Consider the following 14550-nt stretch of genomic DNA (forward strand, 5'->3'; position numbering starts at 1 on the left):
GGATTCAGTTTTCCTGCTTTGCTGTGAAGTATTCTAGGGTTTTAAAGGCTTTGAAGGGTTTTTAGGAAGACATCTTTTACGTAAAGCTATTCCTTTGAAGAATCCTAATTGTAACTGTTGAGGCTGAGGAGTGAGAGAGTTTTAAAATCCTCACTATTTAATACTGTTCCTCTTCCAGGTCCCATTAAAACTTCACAGAGTAAAGATAAAACCTTGGAGAAACACTTGAAAACTGTGGAAAATGTGGCATGGAAGAATGGGTTAGCTCCAGAAGGAATCGACACTCTATTAAATGTGGCACTCAGTGGCAAATCTGGTATGTCAAGGGGATAAATTTTTCAGTTTGATATTTGTTTTGCCTTTCAGACTTTGAGTTAGATTGTTGATTGGAATCAGCTGCAGTTAAAGAACTATATATTTTTCCTATTCTCGTCATAAAACCAATCTGATAAGATTATATCAATAAAATGGGACTTTCTTGTGTTCAGACTACCTTATGAACTAAAAGTTTCTATGAGCATATGCTGAAAATGGCTAGTTATCACATATCTTTACAAATAAAATGGGCCTCTCACTGTTGTGGCCTCTCCCGTTGCAGAGCAACAGGCTCTGGACGCGCAGGCTCAGCGGCCATGGCTCACAGGCCCAGCCGCTCCGCGGCATGTGGGATCTTCCCGGACCGGGGCACGAACCCACGTCCCCTACATTGGCAGGTGGACTCTCAACCACTGTGCCACCAGGGAAGCCCCAATAAAATGGATTCTTGTCACCAAATACATGGGAGCCATTTTTAGTATTTCTCTTAGGAAGGATAGATAATAATTTAAATAGTGTTGCTGGAGGGCACATTAAGAGATCACTTGGTCTATTTTATTGCCTTTAGGTTCACTTATCTATGGCAAGTCCCTGTTGATACTGTCTCCATTCCAGTGTCTGTGGCCTTAATAGTCAAGATGCTTTTTCTTTTGTGCCAATGCTTCCTCTTCTAAGTTCATTTGTAATGGAAGTGGGGGGAGATTCTTAGAAAGAAATAATATCTGTCCATTATTCTTTTTACTTGAGAAGAACCTTTTAACCTACCCTCACCCAAATTTAGACTTAGAGAGTATTTTAGCCCTTGAACATTCTCATTTTAAAGGTGAGGAAACTGAAGCCCAGAGTGGTTAAAAAGACTTGCTTAATCTCAGAGCTAGAACTGGGGAACTCAGATCTCCTAACTCCCCTTCTAGTGTTTATGCTGCACCACACTGCTACTGGGTTTTCTCCTTTTTTTAAAAAATTAAGACAACTATCAAAATTGAATACTTTATATACCATTTTCTAGCCCTTGCATATTGGGTTCCTTTGTGCATACCCTATCATGTTTGCAAGTGTGTGTGTGTGTGTGTGTGTGTGTGTGTGTCTGAGAAAGAGAGACAACACATTACTAGCCGAATTCAGTCTATGACTTCCAGGAATTTTAGTTTTCTATATTTTAAATTTTTATTTATTTATTTATTTTTGTCTGCATTGGGTCTTTGTTGCTGCGCGCAGGCTTTTCTCTAGTTGTGGCGAGTGGGGGCTACTCTTTGTTGCGGTGTGTGGGCTTCTCATTGCAGTGGCTTCTCTTGTTGCGGAGCACGGGCTGTAGGCGCATGGGCTTCAGTAGTTGTGGCACGCAGGCTCAGTGGTTGTGGCTCATGGGCTCTAGAGCACAGGCTCAGTAGTTGTGGCGCATGGGCTTCGTTGCTCCGCAGCATGTGGGATCTTCCTGGACCGGGGCTCAAACCCGTGTCCCCTGCATTGGCAGGTGGGTTCTTAACCACTGTGCCACCAGGGAAGTCCCTAGTTCTCTGTTTTTACCTGATTAGTTCTCTTTGTTTTCCTACAAAGTTACATTTGACCTAATAAAATTGGTCTTCTTCTAAGTGGTTTCAGATTGGTTTTGACAAATTTCTAGGAATTCATATTTAACTGATTAGTGTCTATCGAGAACAATTCTATCTATCGCTTCTCCCCTTAAAACATGTATAGAATGTACAGATGTTTTCTATTTTGGAATTTCTCTTTTCTTTTTTGATATCTCAGAAATTCACGTTTAGAAGGTTTTCATGATGTTTGCCAGGTCTTGTTGCAAATGCATGCATGTTTCAAAATGCATGCCTTAGACTTAGAAACTTGTATGTGACAATTTAAAAAATAATCTTTGGCTTTCTAGTCTAATTTCATTTTTCTGTTAAGCTGGAATTTGGTGACATTATATGTAGCCTCATTAATTGCTTTTCTCCTTTTAGTTATTTCTGTGATAATAACATTATATTATAAATATATATAATAATAATAACTGTATTATAAATAATACAGTTATTTCTGTATTTCTCCTTTTAGTTATCACTACCAGATCTTTATATGTAGCTCTTTTGCTAATTTGAAATACATATTGAGGGGCAGGTGTGCTAGAAATGTCATAATTAGGTACAAAGGGACTTTGGACTCTTTAGTAATTGAAAAGTCACTGGGAAGTAAGAATAGAGTCTATATTGAATTCTCCCTTTGAATTTGGTACATGTGTAAAGCGTTAGTGGTCAGACTGTTGTAAACTTTACAAGTGTTGGGGTATGGGAGTAGGGGAGAAGAGAGGAGTAAAAACAAGATACCATGAGACTGGAAAACAGAGATTTTTATTCTTGTGATTCATTACCTGCCATCACTGCTTCCTTTCTTCTCCACAGAATGATGGGGTAGGAATTGATGAGATATATTGTTGAAGTTATGTAGGATATATAAATCTAGAGATCTGATGTACAACATGATGACTATAGTTAGTAATATTGTATAGAGTACTGGAAATTTGCAAGAGAATAGATTTCATGTGCTCTTACCACACACAAAGAATGGTAACTATGTGAGGAGATAAAATGTTAATTAACTTGACTGTAGTAGTCATTTTATTATATATAGGTATATAGTATCTGCCGGGTGTTGGGTCCAGGACCCCCTGCGGATACCAAAATCCTAGGATGCTCAAATTCCTTGATAAAATGGCATAATATTTGCATATAACCTACACACGTCCTTCTGTATACTTTAAATCATCTCTAGGTTACTTATAATACCTAATACAGTGTAAACACTATGTCAATAGTTGTAAATACAATGTAAATGCCATGTAAATAGTTGTCTTGTGTGGCTATTTCAAGTTTTGCTTTTTGGAACTTTCTGGAATTTTTTTTTTTTTTTTTGTGGTACACGGGCCTCTCACCGCTGCGGCCTCTCCCGCTGCGGAGCACAGGTGCCGGATGCGCAGGCCCAGGGGCCACGGCCCACGGGCCCAGCCACCCCACGGCATGCGGGATCCTCCCAGACCGGGGCACAAACCCGCATCCCCCGCACCGGCAGGCGGACTCCCAACCACTGCGCCACCAGGGAAGCCCCTAGAATTTTTTTTTTAAACGAATAATTTCTGTCTGTGGTTGGTTGAGTCCACAGGTGCAGAACCTATGGATATGGAGGGCTGATTATATCATATCATCATGTTGTGCATGTTAAATATATACAATTTTTATTTTAAAAAATAAGAGGTCTACATTAGTAGGAAAAGAAAAGATGTATAAGATGTTTCTGAGAATGCTACTTGCAGGCGAAGTTAAGAACAGTGTTATCTTGGTGAATGGATGTGATCACCATGCTATAATGCATGTAAGACAGCGTTTAAAGACCTGTATGTTTCTAAGAATGCTACTTGTGGGAGAAGTTGAGAACAGTGTTATACTGAATGGATGTGATTACCATGCTATAATACCTGTAAAACAGTGGTTAAAGACACATGTATCCAAGATATTGTTGAGGCTTCTACTTGCATGAGAAGTTGAGAACACTGTTTTTTCAGTGAATGGTTGTGATCACCACTGTATAATGCAAATAAAACAATGTTTAAATACAAAAAGAAATTGATGATATACATGTATATTTAATTATTGAAGCCTTAATAAGCAGAAGTTGACATAGGGTATACACAAAACTACTTGCAAACTCACTTCTATTAGCAGATGGGAGGATACCATAGAAGCCAAGAGAGTATGATGGAAAGATTGGACCAATATAGAATTATATTACTACCAGCTAATAGTACAGTTGTTTAATTCTGCTATCCTTCCCACTTTTGGGGGGGGATGGAGACTAGAAATATATCTATTTATTCTTAAATGTAGCAGCTCATGCAAGATATCTTAGAGTAGCTTTAAATAAATCAGAATCTATTATGCCATTTTAAAAAGTCCTTGAAATTTTCCTAGGAGTAAAAGACTTCTTTTGAGGTGTAATTCACGTACCATAAAATTCACCCTTTTGAAGCATACAATTCAGGGTTGTTTTTTTAGCATATTCATAGAGTTGTGCAACCATCACCACTATCTAATTTCCAAACATTTTCATCATGCCAAGAAGAAATCCTGTACTCATCCTCCATTGTTAGATAAAAATATTAGAACCAAAGAATTTGCTTTATAGTTTATATTAAAAGTTAAAGGTACATTTTTGTTTCAAACTATGTTTTGTAATGATGATAAGAGATATTGAATATTATTTTATTGCCTTCAATGTGAAGTGAAATTTTTAGGACTAAGAGTTAATGTTAGTAAGGAAACAGTCAAGATCCTAAAATGTAGTTTGATTTAGAGTTTCTCTGCTTTCCAGGGAGTGCTGTAAACACTCGGATATTCAAGTGTATGATTCCAGCAACTCTAATATCAGAAGATTCTGTGGTTAAGGCGGTCTCTTGGCTTTGTGTTGGCAGGTGTTCTGGTAGCACCAAGGTAATCTTTTTAAACACTTTGATGATAAGTCCTTCAGAACCACTTAAGGGCTGGCAAGGAAGATCCACTTATGGAGTAATGACAGTGGCCTTTTGTGCAAAGCCTGTAGTTTTGGAACAATGTAGCTTGTTGCAAGGAGTCTGTTCAAACAGAAATTTTTACTGAGAGATAAAATCTGTTATCCTTCTTTGTGCTAGAGGCTTCTAAAACAGCCCTGAGGGGGGAATTAAGCTCTCTCCTCTGCAAGTTATATTTCTCTAAAGATAAGCATTTTGTCTCTCAATAGGTACTTTTTTATCGTTGGCTGGTTGCAATGTTTGACTTCATTGATCACAAGGAGCAAATTAACTTGCTCTATGGCTTCTTTTTTGCTTCATTGCAAGATGATGCACTGGTAAGTAAAAATTGGACAGCATCATGCATCGATCAAATGGTATGTGCTTGTATATCAATGCACCATATGTGCTTCAAAGTGCCACACAACTTTCCTTACTTATTTTAAAATATATGAAACACACAGAAAAGTATAAAGAGTAACATAACAAACATCTTTACACCTGTCTCTCAGATTAACAAATAAAATTTTTAATGCATTTGCTTTATATCTTTTTTAAGGAAATAACTGTAACAGATAGAATTGAGTTCACATTGGAGTCTCTTTGCTGATCTAGAGCAATGATTGCCATCTTTTCCCTTTTAAACCACTTCAACAGGGTCCTTTGGGTCACTTATTGTACAGTTTCTTTTTTCTTTTTTTTTAACATCTTTATTGGAGTATAATTGCTTTACAATGGTGTGTTAGTTTCTGCTTTATAACAAAGTGAATCAGTTATACATATACATACGTTCCCATATCTCTTCCCTCTTGCGTCTCCCTCCCTCCCACTCTCGCTAGCCCAACCCTCTAGGTGGCCACAAACCACGGAGCTGATCTCCCTGTGCTATGCAGCTGCTTCCCACTAGCTATCTATTTTACGTTTGGCAGTGTATATATGTCCATGCCACTCTCTCACTTTGTCACAGCTTACCCTTCCCCCTCCCCATATCCTCAAGTCCATTCTAGTAGGTCTGTGTCTTTATTCCTTTCTTACTCTAGGTTCTTCATGACATTTTTTTCTTAAACTCCATATATATGTGTTAGCATATGGTATATGTCTTTCTCTTTCTGACTTACTTCACTCTGTATGACAGACTCTAGGTCCATCCACCTCATTACAAATAGCTCAATTTCATTTCTTTTTATGGCTGAGTAATATTCCATTGTATATATGTGCCACATCTTCTTTATCCATTCATCTGTTGATGGACACTTAGGTTGCTTCCATCTCCTGGCTATTTTAAATAGAGCTGCAATGAACATTTTGGTACATGACTCTTTTTGAATTATGGTTTTCTCAGGGTATATGCCCAGTAGTGGGATTGCTGGGTCATATGGTAGTTCTATTTGTAGTTTTTTAAGGAACCTCCATACTGTTCTCCATAGTGGCTGTACCAATTCACATTCCCACCGGCAGTGCAAGAGTGTTCCCTTTTCTCCACACCCTCTCCAGCATTTATTGTTTCTAGACATTTTGATGATGGCCATTCTGACTGGTGTGAGATGATATCTCATTGTAGTTTTGATTTACATTTCTCTAATGATTAATGATGTTGAGCATTCTTTCATGTGTTTGTTGGCAGTCTGTATATATTCTCTGGAGAAATGTCTATTTAGGTCTTCTGCCCATTTTTGGATTGGGTTGTTTGGTTTTTTGTTATTGAGCTGCATGAGCTACTTGTAAATTTTGGAGATTAATCCTTTGTCAGTTGCTTCATTTGCAAATATTTTCTCCCATTCTGAGGGTTGTCTTTTGGTCTTGTTTATGGTTTCCAGTTTCTTGATTAACACTGTGAAAACCACATCAGAATTAATGAGGAGAGGATTACTTTTCATGAGATGCCAATGGGCTGATTTTGATTAAAGAGCATAATTATTCCCATTGAAAACGTTAATAACTCTAAGAAATCAATCTACTGTCCACATGGAAGACTTGCAAGGACCATCAGTAGTTCACAGACCATGTGAACCATTCATCTAACTGAATTCCTCTTGCTTCTGGAAAGGGAATTCATTCATTGATTTCATTTTTAAAAAATTGACTGTGTTCATTGCATTGATCGAGGCAACGTAGAAGATTCAAAGTTTAGCAGAGAGTTTCCATATTCCAGGGGTTTATAATCCAGTTGGGGGACTAAGGAAAGCAGATAAAGTTAAATAACAGCGTATAAGTTAAATTATCAAAGACAGTATATGTTAACATGAGGATAATAATTGCTGTGATATTTCCAGGAAGGAAAGAACACTGTAAACCAGAGTGATTAGAAAAAGCATCATAAAGTATGTAGGCATTGAGCTAGGCCATGAAGGTTGAGTAGGATTTGAGATTTGATGTTTGATATGACAGGAATATTTCAAGCAAAGTTGTGAACTGTGTAAATTGTACTTCAGGAGACCTTAAATAGATCAGACTGACTTAATTACAATTGGTGTCAAGCAGTGGTGGGTGGTAAGGCTGAAAAAATTGGGTGAGGAAAAATTGTAGAGGTCTTTAAATGTGATGGTAAGGAATTTGAACTTTATCCTCTATCCAGTGGGGAAATCACTGAAAAAGTTGGGGCAGAACATGTTGAAAGCAACACTGTAGGAAGTTGTATCTAGTAGTGCCAAACATTATGAATTATGATGGAGGCTAGAGTCAGGAAGACTAGTTGGGAGACTAACATGATGATGACATCCTAAACTAGCAGTTCTCAGGTATGCTCTGTGGACCTCTTGAGGCTCCCTGAGAACCTTTCAGGAGGTCTCAGTGGTTCAAGTTATCTTTATAGCAATATCAAGATGTTATTAGCTATTTTCACTGTGTTGAATTTGCACTGATGGTGGATAAAACTGCCGGCACCTTAGCACAAATCAGGGCAGTGGGGCCAGACTGTACTAGTGGTCATTGTGTTCTTCACTGCAGTAAAAAACAAAAATGCTAGTTTCACTTAATAATGTCCCAAATGAAGCAGTAAAAATTACTTCATTAATTATATTAAACTTCAACCTGTGAGACACATCTTTAATATTATGTTTGATGAAATGGGAAGTACAAATAAATCCCTTCTGCATACTAAAGTACAACAGTTGTCCTGAGGAAAAGCACTTGTGTGATTGAGTTGTGAGCTAAACCAGCTGCTTTTTTCACAGAATACCATTTTTACTTCAAAGAGTGACTGACACATAAACTGTGGTTATTCAGACTTGGGTATTTGGCAGATGTTTTCTTGAAAATGAACAAAGTGAGCTGGTCACTTCAAAGAAAACAACTGGCACTATTTTTTGCCAGTGATAAAATTTGAGCTTTTAAGTGAAAATTACAAGTTTGGAAAATTTGTATCTGCTACTGTGAACTTGACAGCTTCCCAATACTTAAAGACTTTCCTGATGAGGATGGTAGCAATATTAATGAATGTGATTTTTAGATATTGTATAATGAAATGTGTCAATATTTGGAAGCTTGGTATAACTAATTTCCAAATTATCAAGTATGATATTATGAAATTATGCATGGGTAAAAGAGCCATCCAAAGTGCAAGATATATCAATGAATTTTAATGGAACAGAGTACAAAGAGGGTTCATTGATAAGATTTCAGATTCCACATTGCAGCTGTTCCCTAAGAGACTATCACTTACCAAGTTTTAGTGAAGTATCAAAGACTAATATCCACGATTTTCTGAAAAGGCTATTAAAATATTACTTTCTTCTCCAACTACATATCTGTGTGAGGCTGGCTTTTCTTCATGTACTTCAATCAGAACAATATATTGTAACATTTAATGCAGAAGCAGAGAATCCAGCTGTATTCTATTAAGTCAGAAACGTTAAAGAAATTTGTAGAAATGTAAAACTGTGTCACTCTAAGTCATTTTTTTGGGAAAATATAGTTATTTTTCATAAAATATTTCATTTATTGTTAGCATGTGATGGGCTTATTTTTTTTATATTTTGAGGTACGCGGGCCTATCACCACTGTGGCCTCTCCTGCTGCGGAGCACAGGCTCCGGGCGCGCAGGCTCAGCGGCCATGGCTCACGGGCCTAGCCGCTCTGCGGCATGTGGGATCCCCCCAGACCGGGGCACGAACCCTTGTCCCCTGCATCGGCAGGCGGACTCTCAACCACTGCGCCACCAGGGAAGCCCTGGTCTTATTTTTTAAATGAGTTAGTAAACATTTAAACATTTCCAAGTTTTAGTTTCTAATATGGTAAATATCAACAGATATAAACCAGATAAACAACAGCTCTTTGGGGTCCTCTAATTTTTAAGAATGTAAAGAGTCCCAAGACCAAAAAGTTTGAGAATCACTATCCTAGACTAAGGGGAATGAAAAATTCAAAGGACAAATTTTAGGGGAAATTGTGAAGGTAGAATTGACTTGGTACCTATATTGGATTAAGGGAAGGGTCAAGAGCTAAAGATCCAAGTTTTTAAGGCAGCATGACTCAGAATGATGGTACCTTTGACCATAAAAGGAAATTTGTGAAAAGGAGGTAGTTTTGGAAGGAATATAATATGTTTGGCTTTAGATGTACAAAGTTTGAGGCTACATCCTTTAGAAATTCACTCAATGAACATTTATTAACCACATAATATGAAAGGCATTGAACTAGTATTAGAACTACAAATATGAGTAAGAATAAGTTAACTATAAGCCTCATATAATTAACTTATATGAGGCTTATATGCCAGGCACTAGTATACTATATATACACAGTATTTCATCATCTCTAAGATGCCATCAGTGTTAAGATGCATCATTATCTTATGAACCATTACAGTAGAATGCTGCCATTAAAACTATCACATGATATGGATTTTAGGATTAGTTCGTTTTCAGAGATGTTAAAATGTAGAGAAAGGAATGTTAGACTATGTAAAGTATTTTTTCCCAGTTCTGAGGGTCTGAAAGTTCTTTTCTTACCTCAATATTCTTAAAAAAATTTATTGAGCACCTACTATTTTCTATACTTGTGCTACCAGTATAGTAGCCACTAAATTCATTTGACTAAGTGAGCACTGGGAATGTGGCTAGGCCAAACTGAAATGTGTTGTAAGTGTAAAACACACACCAGATAAGTGGTTTTAACTCACATGAACCTCTTGCCAGCCTTATGTGGTACACACTTTTATCCCCATTTTAGAGATGAGGAAGCTGAGGCACAGAGAAGTCAAATAATTACCCAGAGTCATGTGACTAAAGCCAGGATTTATGGAAAATGATATTCCCATTTTAGAGATGAGACAACTGAGGCTTGGAAAAGTTACGTAACTTTGCTAAGGTAAGCTATCTAGTAAGAGGCTGAGCCTTGAAGATCTTTAAATATAGTAGGAGAGAAGATAAGTACAGTGTGATAAATCCTGTGATAGTATCCACAGAGTTCCATGTGAGTATAAACGAGAGGTATCAAAATAAGACTGGGGATCAGGGTTAAAGTCATAGGAATTTGTTTTCAACAGGAAGAGAGACATGGGTGTTGATGTCAATAAATTTGTGGGTTAGTAAGGGACGTGATTGAGGGAATTCCTGCCCAGTGTTTTTAGTGATTTTTTTTTCCTCAAAGTTTCACTTAAGTGGGAGGCAAGGTCTTCTGCTGAGAATGAGGATGGGAAGATAGAATATTATGTTTGAGGAGAGAGTATACATTTTGAAATAGCTTTTGGTGGAAATAGAAATTGGAGCTTAGAGACACAGTTCTGAAGGCCCAGATGAGTTTAGGGAGCACGAATTTGTGATAGGTAATTTCTCCAGGGTGGGACAAGGAGGCGGGAGTGACCGCCGATGGATCAGGGAGTCTAGAGAGAAAAGGGTGGGGATGAAGACAAAACAGGGCAGATTGGGAGCACACGCAGCTGAGATTCAGGATGCCTTGGTGACATTCAGGAAATGTATTGGGGTTAAAAACTGGAATGATAGAAATTGTAGCATTGGAGTTTAAGATTTCAGGAGGGGATGGTTCAATGTGATGACAAGATTCAGAGTGACAGAGGGGTGAGTTGTTGAAGTAGGGTGAGTGAATGAAGGTTATTGGAGTTGAAATTTTCTCTATCCTTATGGATTTATTGTTGTTGTTGCTGCCCATTTATCAATTACAGAGTGAGGTATGTTGAAAATCTCCCACTATGAAGGCAGATTTGTTAGTTTTCCCTTAAAGTTCTGTCAAATTTTACTTTATATATTTTGAGTATATTATTAGGTATATGCACAATTATAGTTTTCATATTGTCCTGCTGAATCAAACCTTTTTTTATTAGTTTCTGCTTTATAACAAAGTGAATCAGTCATACATATACATCTGTTCCCACATCCCTTCCCTCTTGCATCTCCCTGTGCTCTGCGGCTGCTTCCCACTATCTATCTACCTTACGTTTGGTAGTGTATATATGTCCATGCCTCTCTTTCGCTTTGTCACAGCTTACCCTTCCCCCTCCCCATATCCTCAAGTCCATTCTCAAGTAGGTCTGTGTCTTTATTCCCGTTTTACCCCTAGGTTCTTCATGACATTTTTTTTCATAAATTCCATATATGTGTTAGCATACGGTATTTGTCTTTCTCTTTCTGACTTACTTCACTCTGTATGACAGACTCTAGGTCTATCCACCTCATTACAAATAGCTCAGTTTCATTTCTTTTTATGGCTGAGTAATATTCCATTGTATATATGTGCCACATCTTCTTTATCCATTCATCCGATGATGGACACTTAGGTTGTTTCCATCTCCGGGCTATTGTGAATAGAGCTGCAATGAACATTTTGGTACATGTCTCTTTTTGAATTATGGTTTTCCCAGGGTATATGCCTAGTAGTGGGATTGCTGGGTCATATGGTAGTTCTATTTGTAGTTTTTTAAGGAACCTCCATACCGTTCTCCATAGTGGCTATACCAATTCACATTCCCACCAGCAGTGCAAGAGTGTTCCCTTTTCTCCACACCCTCTCCAGCATTTATTGTTTCTAGATTTCTTGATGATGGCCATTCTGACTGGTGTGAGATGATATCTCATTGTAGTTTTCATTTGCATTTCTCTAATGATTAATGATGTTGAGCTTTCTTTCATGTGTTTGTTGGCAGTCTGTATATCTTCTTTGGAGAAATGCCTATTTAAGTCTTCTGCCCATTTTTGGATTGGGTTGTTTGTTTTTTTGCTATTGAGCTGCATAAGCTGCTTATACATTTTGGAGATTAATCCTTTGTCAGTTCTTCATTTGCAAATATTTTCTCCCATTCTGAGGGTTGTCTTTTGGTCTTGTTTATGGTTTCCTTTGCTGTGCAAAAGCTTTGAAGTTTCATTAGGTCCCATTTGTTTATCTTTGTTTTTATTTCCATTTCTCTAGGAGGTGGGTCCAAAAGGATCTTGCTGTGATTTATGTCATAGAGTGTTCTGCCTATGTTTTCCTCTAAGAGTTTGATAGTTTCTGGCCTTACATTTAGGTCTTTAATCCATTTTGAGCTTATTTTTGTGTATGGTGTTAGGGAATGATCTAATCTCATACTTTTACATGTCCCTGTCCAGTTTTCCCAGCACCACTTATTGAAGAGGCTGTCCTTTCTCCACTGTACATTCCTGCCTCCTTTATCAAAGATAAGTTGGCCATATGTGCGTGGGTTTATCTCTGGGCTTTCTATCCTGTTCCATTGATCTATCTTTCTGTTTTTGTGCCAGTACCACACTGTCTTGATTCCTGTAGCTTTGTAGTATAGTCTGAAGTCAGGGAGCCTGATTCCTCCAGCTCCGTTTTTCGTTCTCAAGATTGCTTTGGCTATTCGGGGTCTTTTGTTTTTCCAAACAAATTTTGAAATTTTTTGTTCTAGTTCTGTGAAAAATGCCAGTGGTAGTTTGATAGGGATTGCATTGAAACTGTAGATTGCTTTGGATAGTAGAGTCATTTTCACAATATTGATTCTTCCAATCCAGGAGCATGGTATATCTCTCCATCTATTTGTATCATCTTTAATTTCTTTCATCAGTGTCTTATAATTTTCTGCATACAGGTCTTTTGTCTCCTTAGGTAGGTTTATTCCTAGATATTTTATTCTTTTTGTTGCAATGGTAAATGGGAGGGTTTTCTTGATTTCGCTTTCAGATATTTCATCATTAGTGTACAGGAATGCCAGAGATTTCTGTGCATTAATTTTGTATCCTGCTACTTTACCAAATTCATTGATTAGCTCTAGTAGTTTTCTGGTAGCATCTTTAGGATTCTCTATGTATAGTATCATGTCATCTGCAAACAGTGACAGCCTTACTTCTTGTTTTCCAATTTGGATTCCTTTTATTTCCTTTTCTTCTCTGATTGCTGTGACTAAAACTTCCAAAACTAAGTTGAATAAGAGTGGTGAGAGTGGGCAGCCTTGTCTTGTTCCTGATCTAAGTGGAAATGCTTTCAGTTTTTCACCATTGAGGACGATGTTGGCTGTGGGTTTGTCATATATGGCCTTTATTATGTTGAGGAAAGTTCCCTCTATGCCTACTTTCTGCAGGGTTTTTATCATAAATGGGTGTTGAATTTTGTCAAAAGCTTTCTCTGCATCTATTGAGATGATCATATGGTTTTTCTTCTTCAGTTTGTTAATATGGTGTATCACATTGATTTGCGTATATTGAAGAATCCCTGCATTCCTGGAATAAACCCCACTTGATCATGGTGTATGATCCTTTTAATGTGCTGTTGGATTCTGTTTGCTAGTATTTTGTTGAAGATTTTTGCATCTATGTTCATCAGTGATATTGGCCTGTAGTTTTCTTTCTTTGTGACATCCTTGCCTGGTTTTGATATAAAGGTGATGGTGGCCTCGTAGAACGAGTTTCGGAGTGTGCCTTCCTCTGAAATTGTTTGGAAGAGTTTGAGAAGGATGGGTGTTAGCTCTTCTCTAAATGTTTGATAGAATTCACCTGTGAAGCCATCTGGTCCTGGACTTTTGTTTGTTGGAGGATTTTTAATCACAGTTTCAATTTCAGTGCTTGTGATTGGTCTATTCATATTTTCTATTTCTTCCTGATTCAGTCTTGGCAGGTTGTGCATTTCTAAGAATTTGTCCATTTCTTCCAGGTTGTCCATTTTATTGACATAGAGTTGCTTGTAGTAATCTCTCATGATCTTTTGTATTTCTGCAGTGTCAGTTGTCACTTCTCCTTTTTTCATTTCTAATTCTATTGATTTGAGTCTTCTCCCTTTTTTTCTTGATGAGTCTGGCTAATGGTTTGTCAATTTTGTTTATCTTCTCAAAGAACCAGCTTTTAGTTTTATTGATCTTTGCTATTGTTTCCTTCATTTCTTTTTCATTTATTTCTGATCTGATCTTTATGATTTCTTTCCTTCTGCTAACTTTGGGGGTTTTTTGTTCTTCTTTCTCTAATTGCTTTAGGTGCAGGGTCAGGTTGTTTACTCGAGATGTTTCCTGTTTCTTAAGGTGGGATTGTATTGCTATAAACTTCCCCCTTAGAACTGCTTTTGCTGCGTCCCATAGATTTTGGGTCGTCGTGTCTCCATTGTCATTTGTTTCTAGGTATTTTTTAATTTCCTCTTTGATTTCTTCAGTGATCACTTCGTTATTAAGTAGTGTATTGTTTAGCCTCCATGTGTTTGTGTTTTTTACAGATCTTTTCCTGTAATTGATGTCTAGTCTCATAGCATTGTGGTCGGAAAAGATACTTGATAAAATTTCAATTTTG

The 14550-nt window shown here is 37.5% G+C and overlaps 1 protein-coding gene across 2 annotated transcripts in view; it reads left to right on the top strand.

Moving 5' to 3' along the window:
* Nucleotides 1–14550, top strand: part of CENPI (centromere protein I) — a gene marked incomplete at both ends in the record, with an annotated part of 51691 nt that overhangs the window by 2226 nt on the left and 34915 nt on the right. For both annotated transcript variants that reach the window (XM_079727775.1, XM_079727776.1), the window contains 3 exons: nt 179–316; nt 4675–4793; nt 5080–5187. In XM_079727775.1, coding sequence (XP_079583901.1) covers nt 179–316; nt 4675–4793; nt 5080–5187 — 365 coding nt within the window. The remainder of the gene's footprint in view (nt 1–178; nt 317–4674; nt 4794–5079; nt 5188–14550) is intronic.

Source organism: Hyperoodon ampullatus (assembly GCF_949752795.1).
Source record: "Hyperoodon ampullatus genome assembly, chromosome: X".
Taxonomy (NCBI): domain Eukaryota; kingdom Metazoa; phylum Chordata; class Mammalia; order Artiodactyla; family Ziphiidae; genus Hyperoodon; species Hyperoodon ampullatus.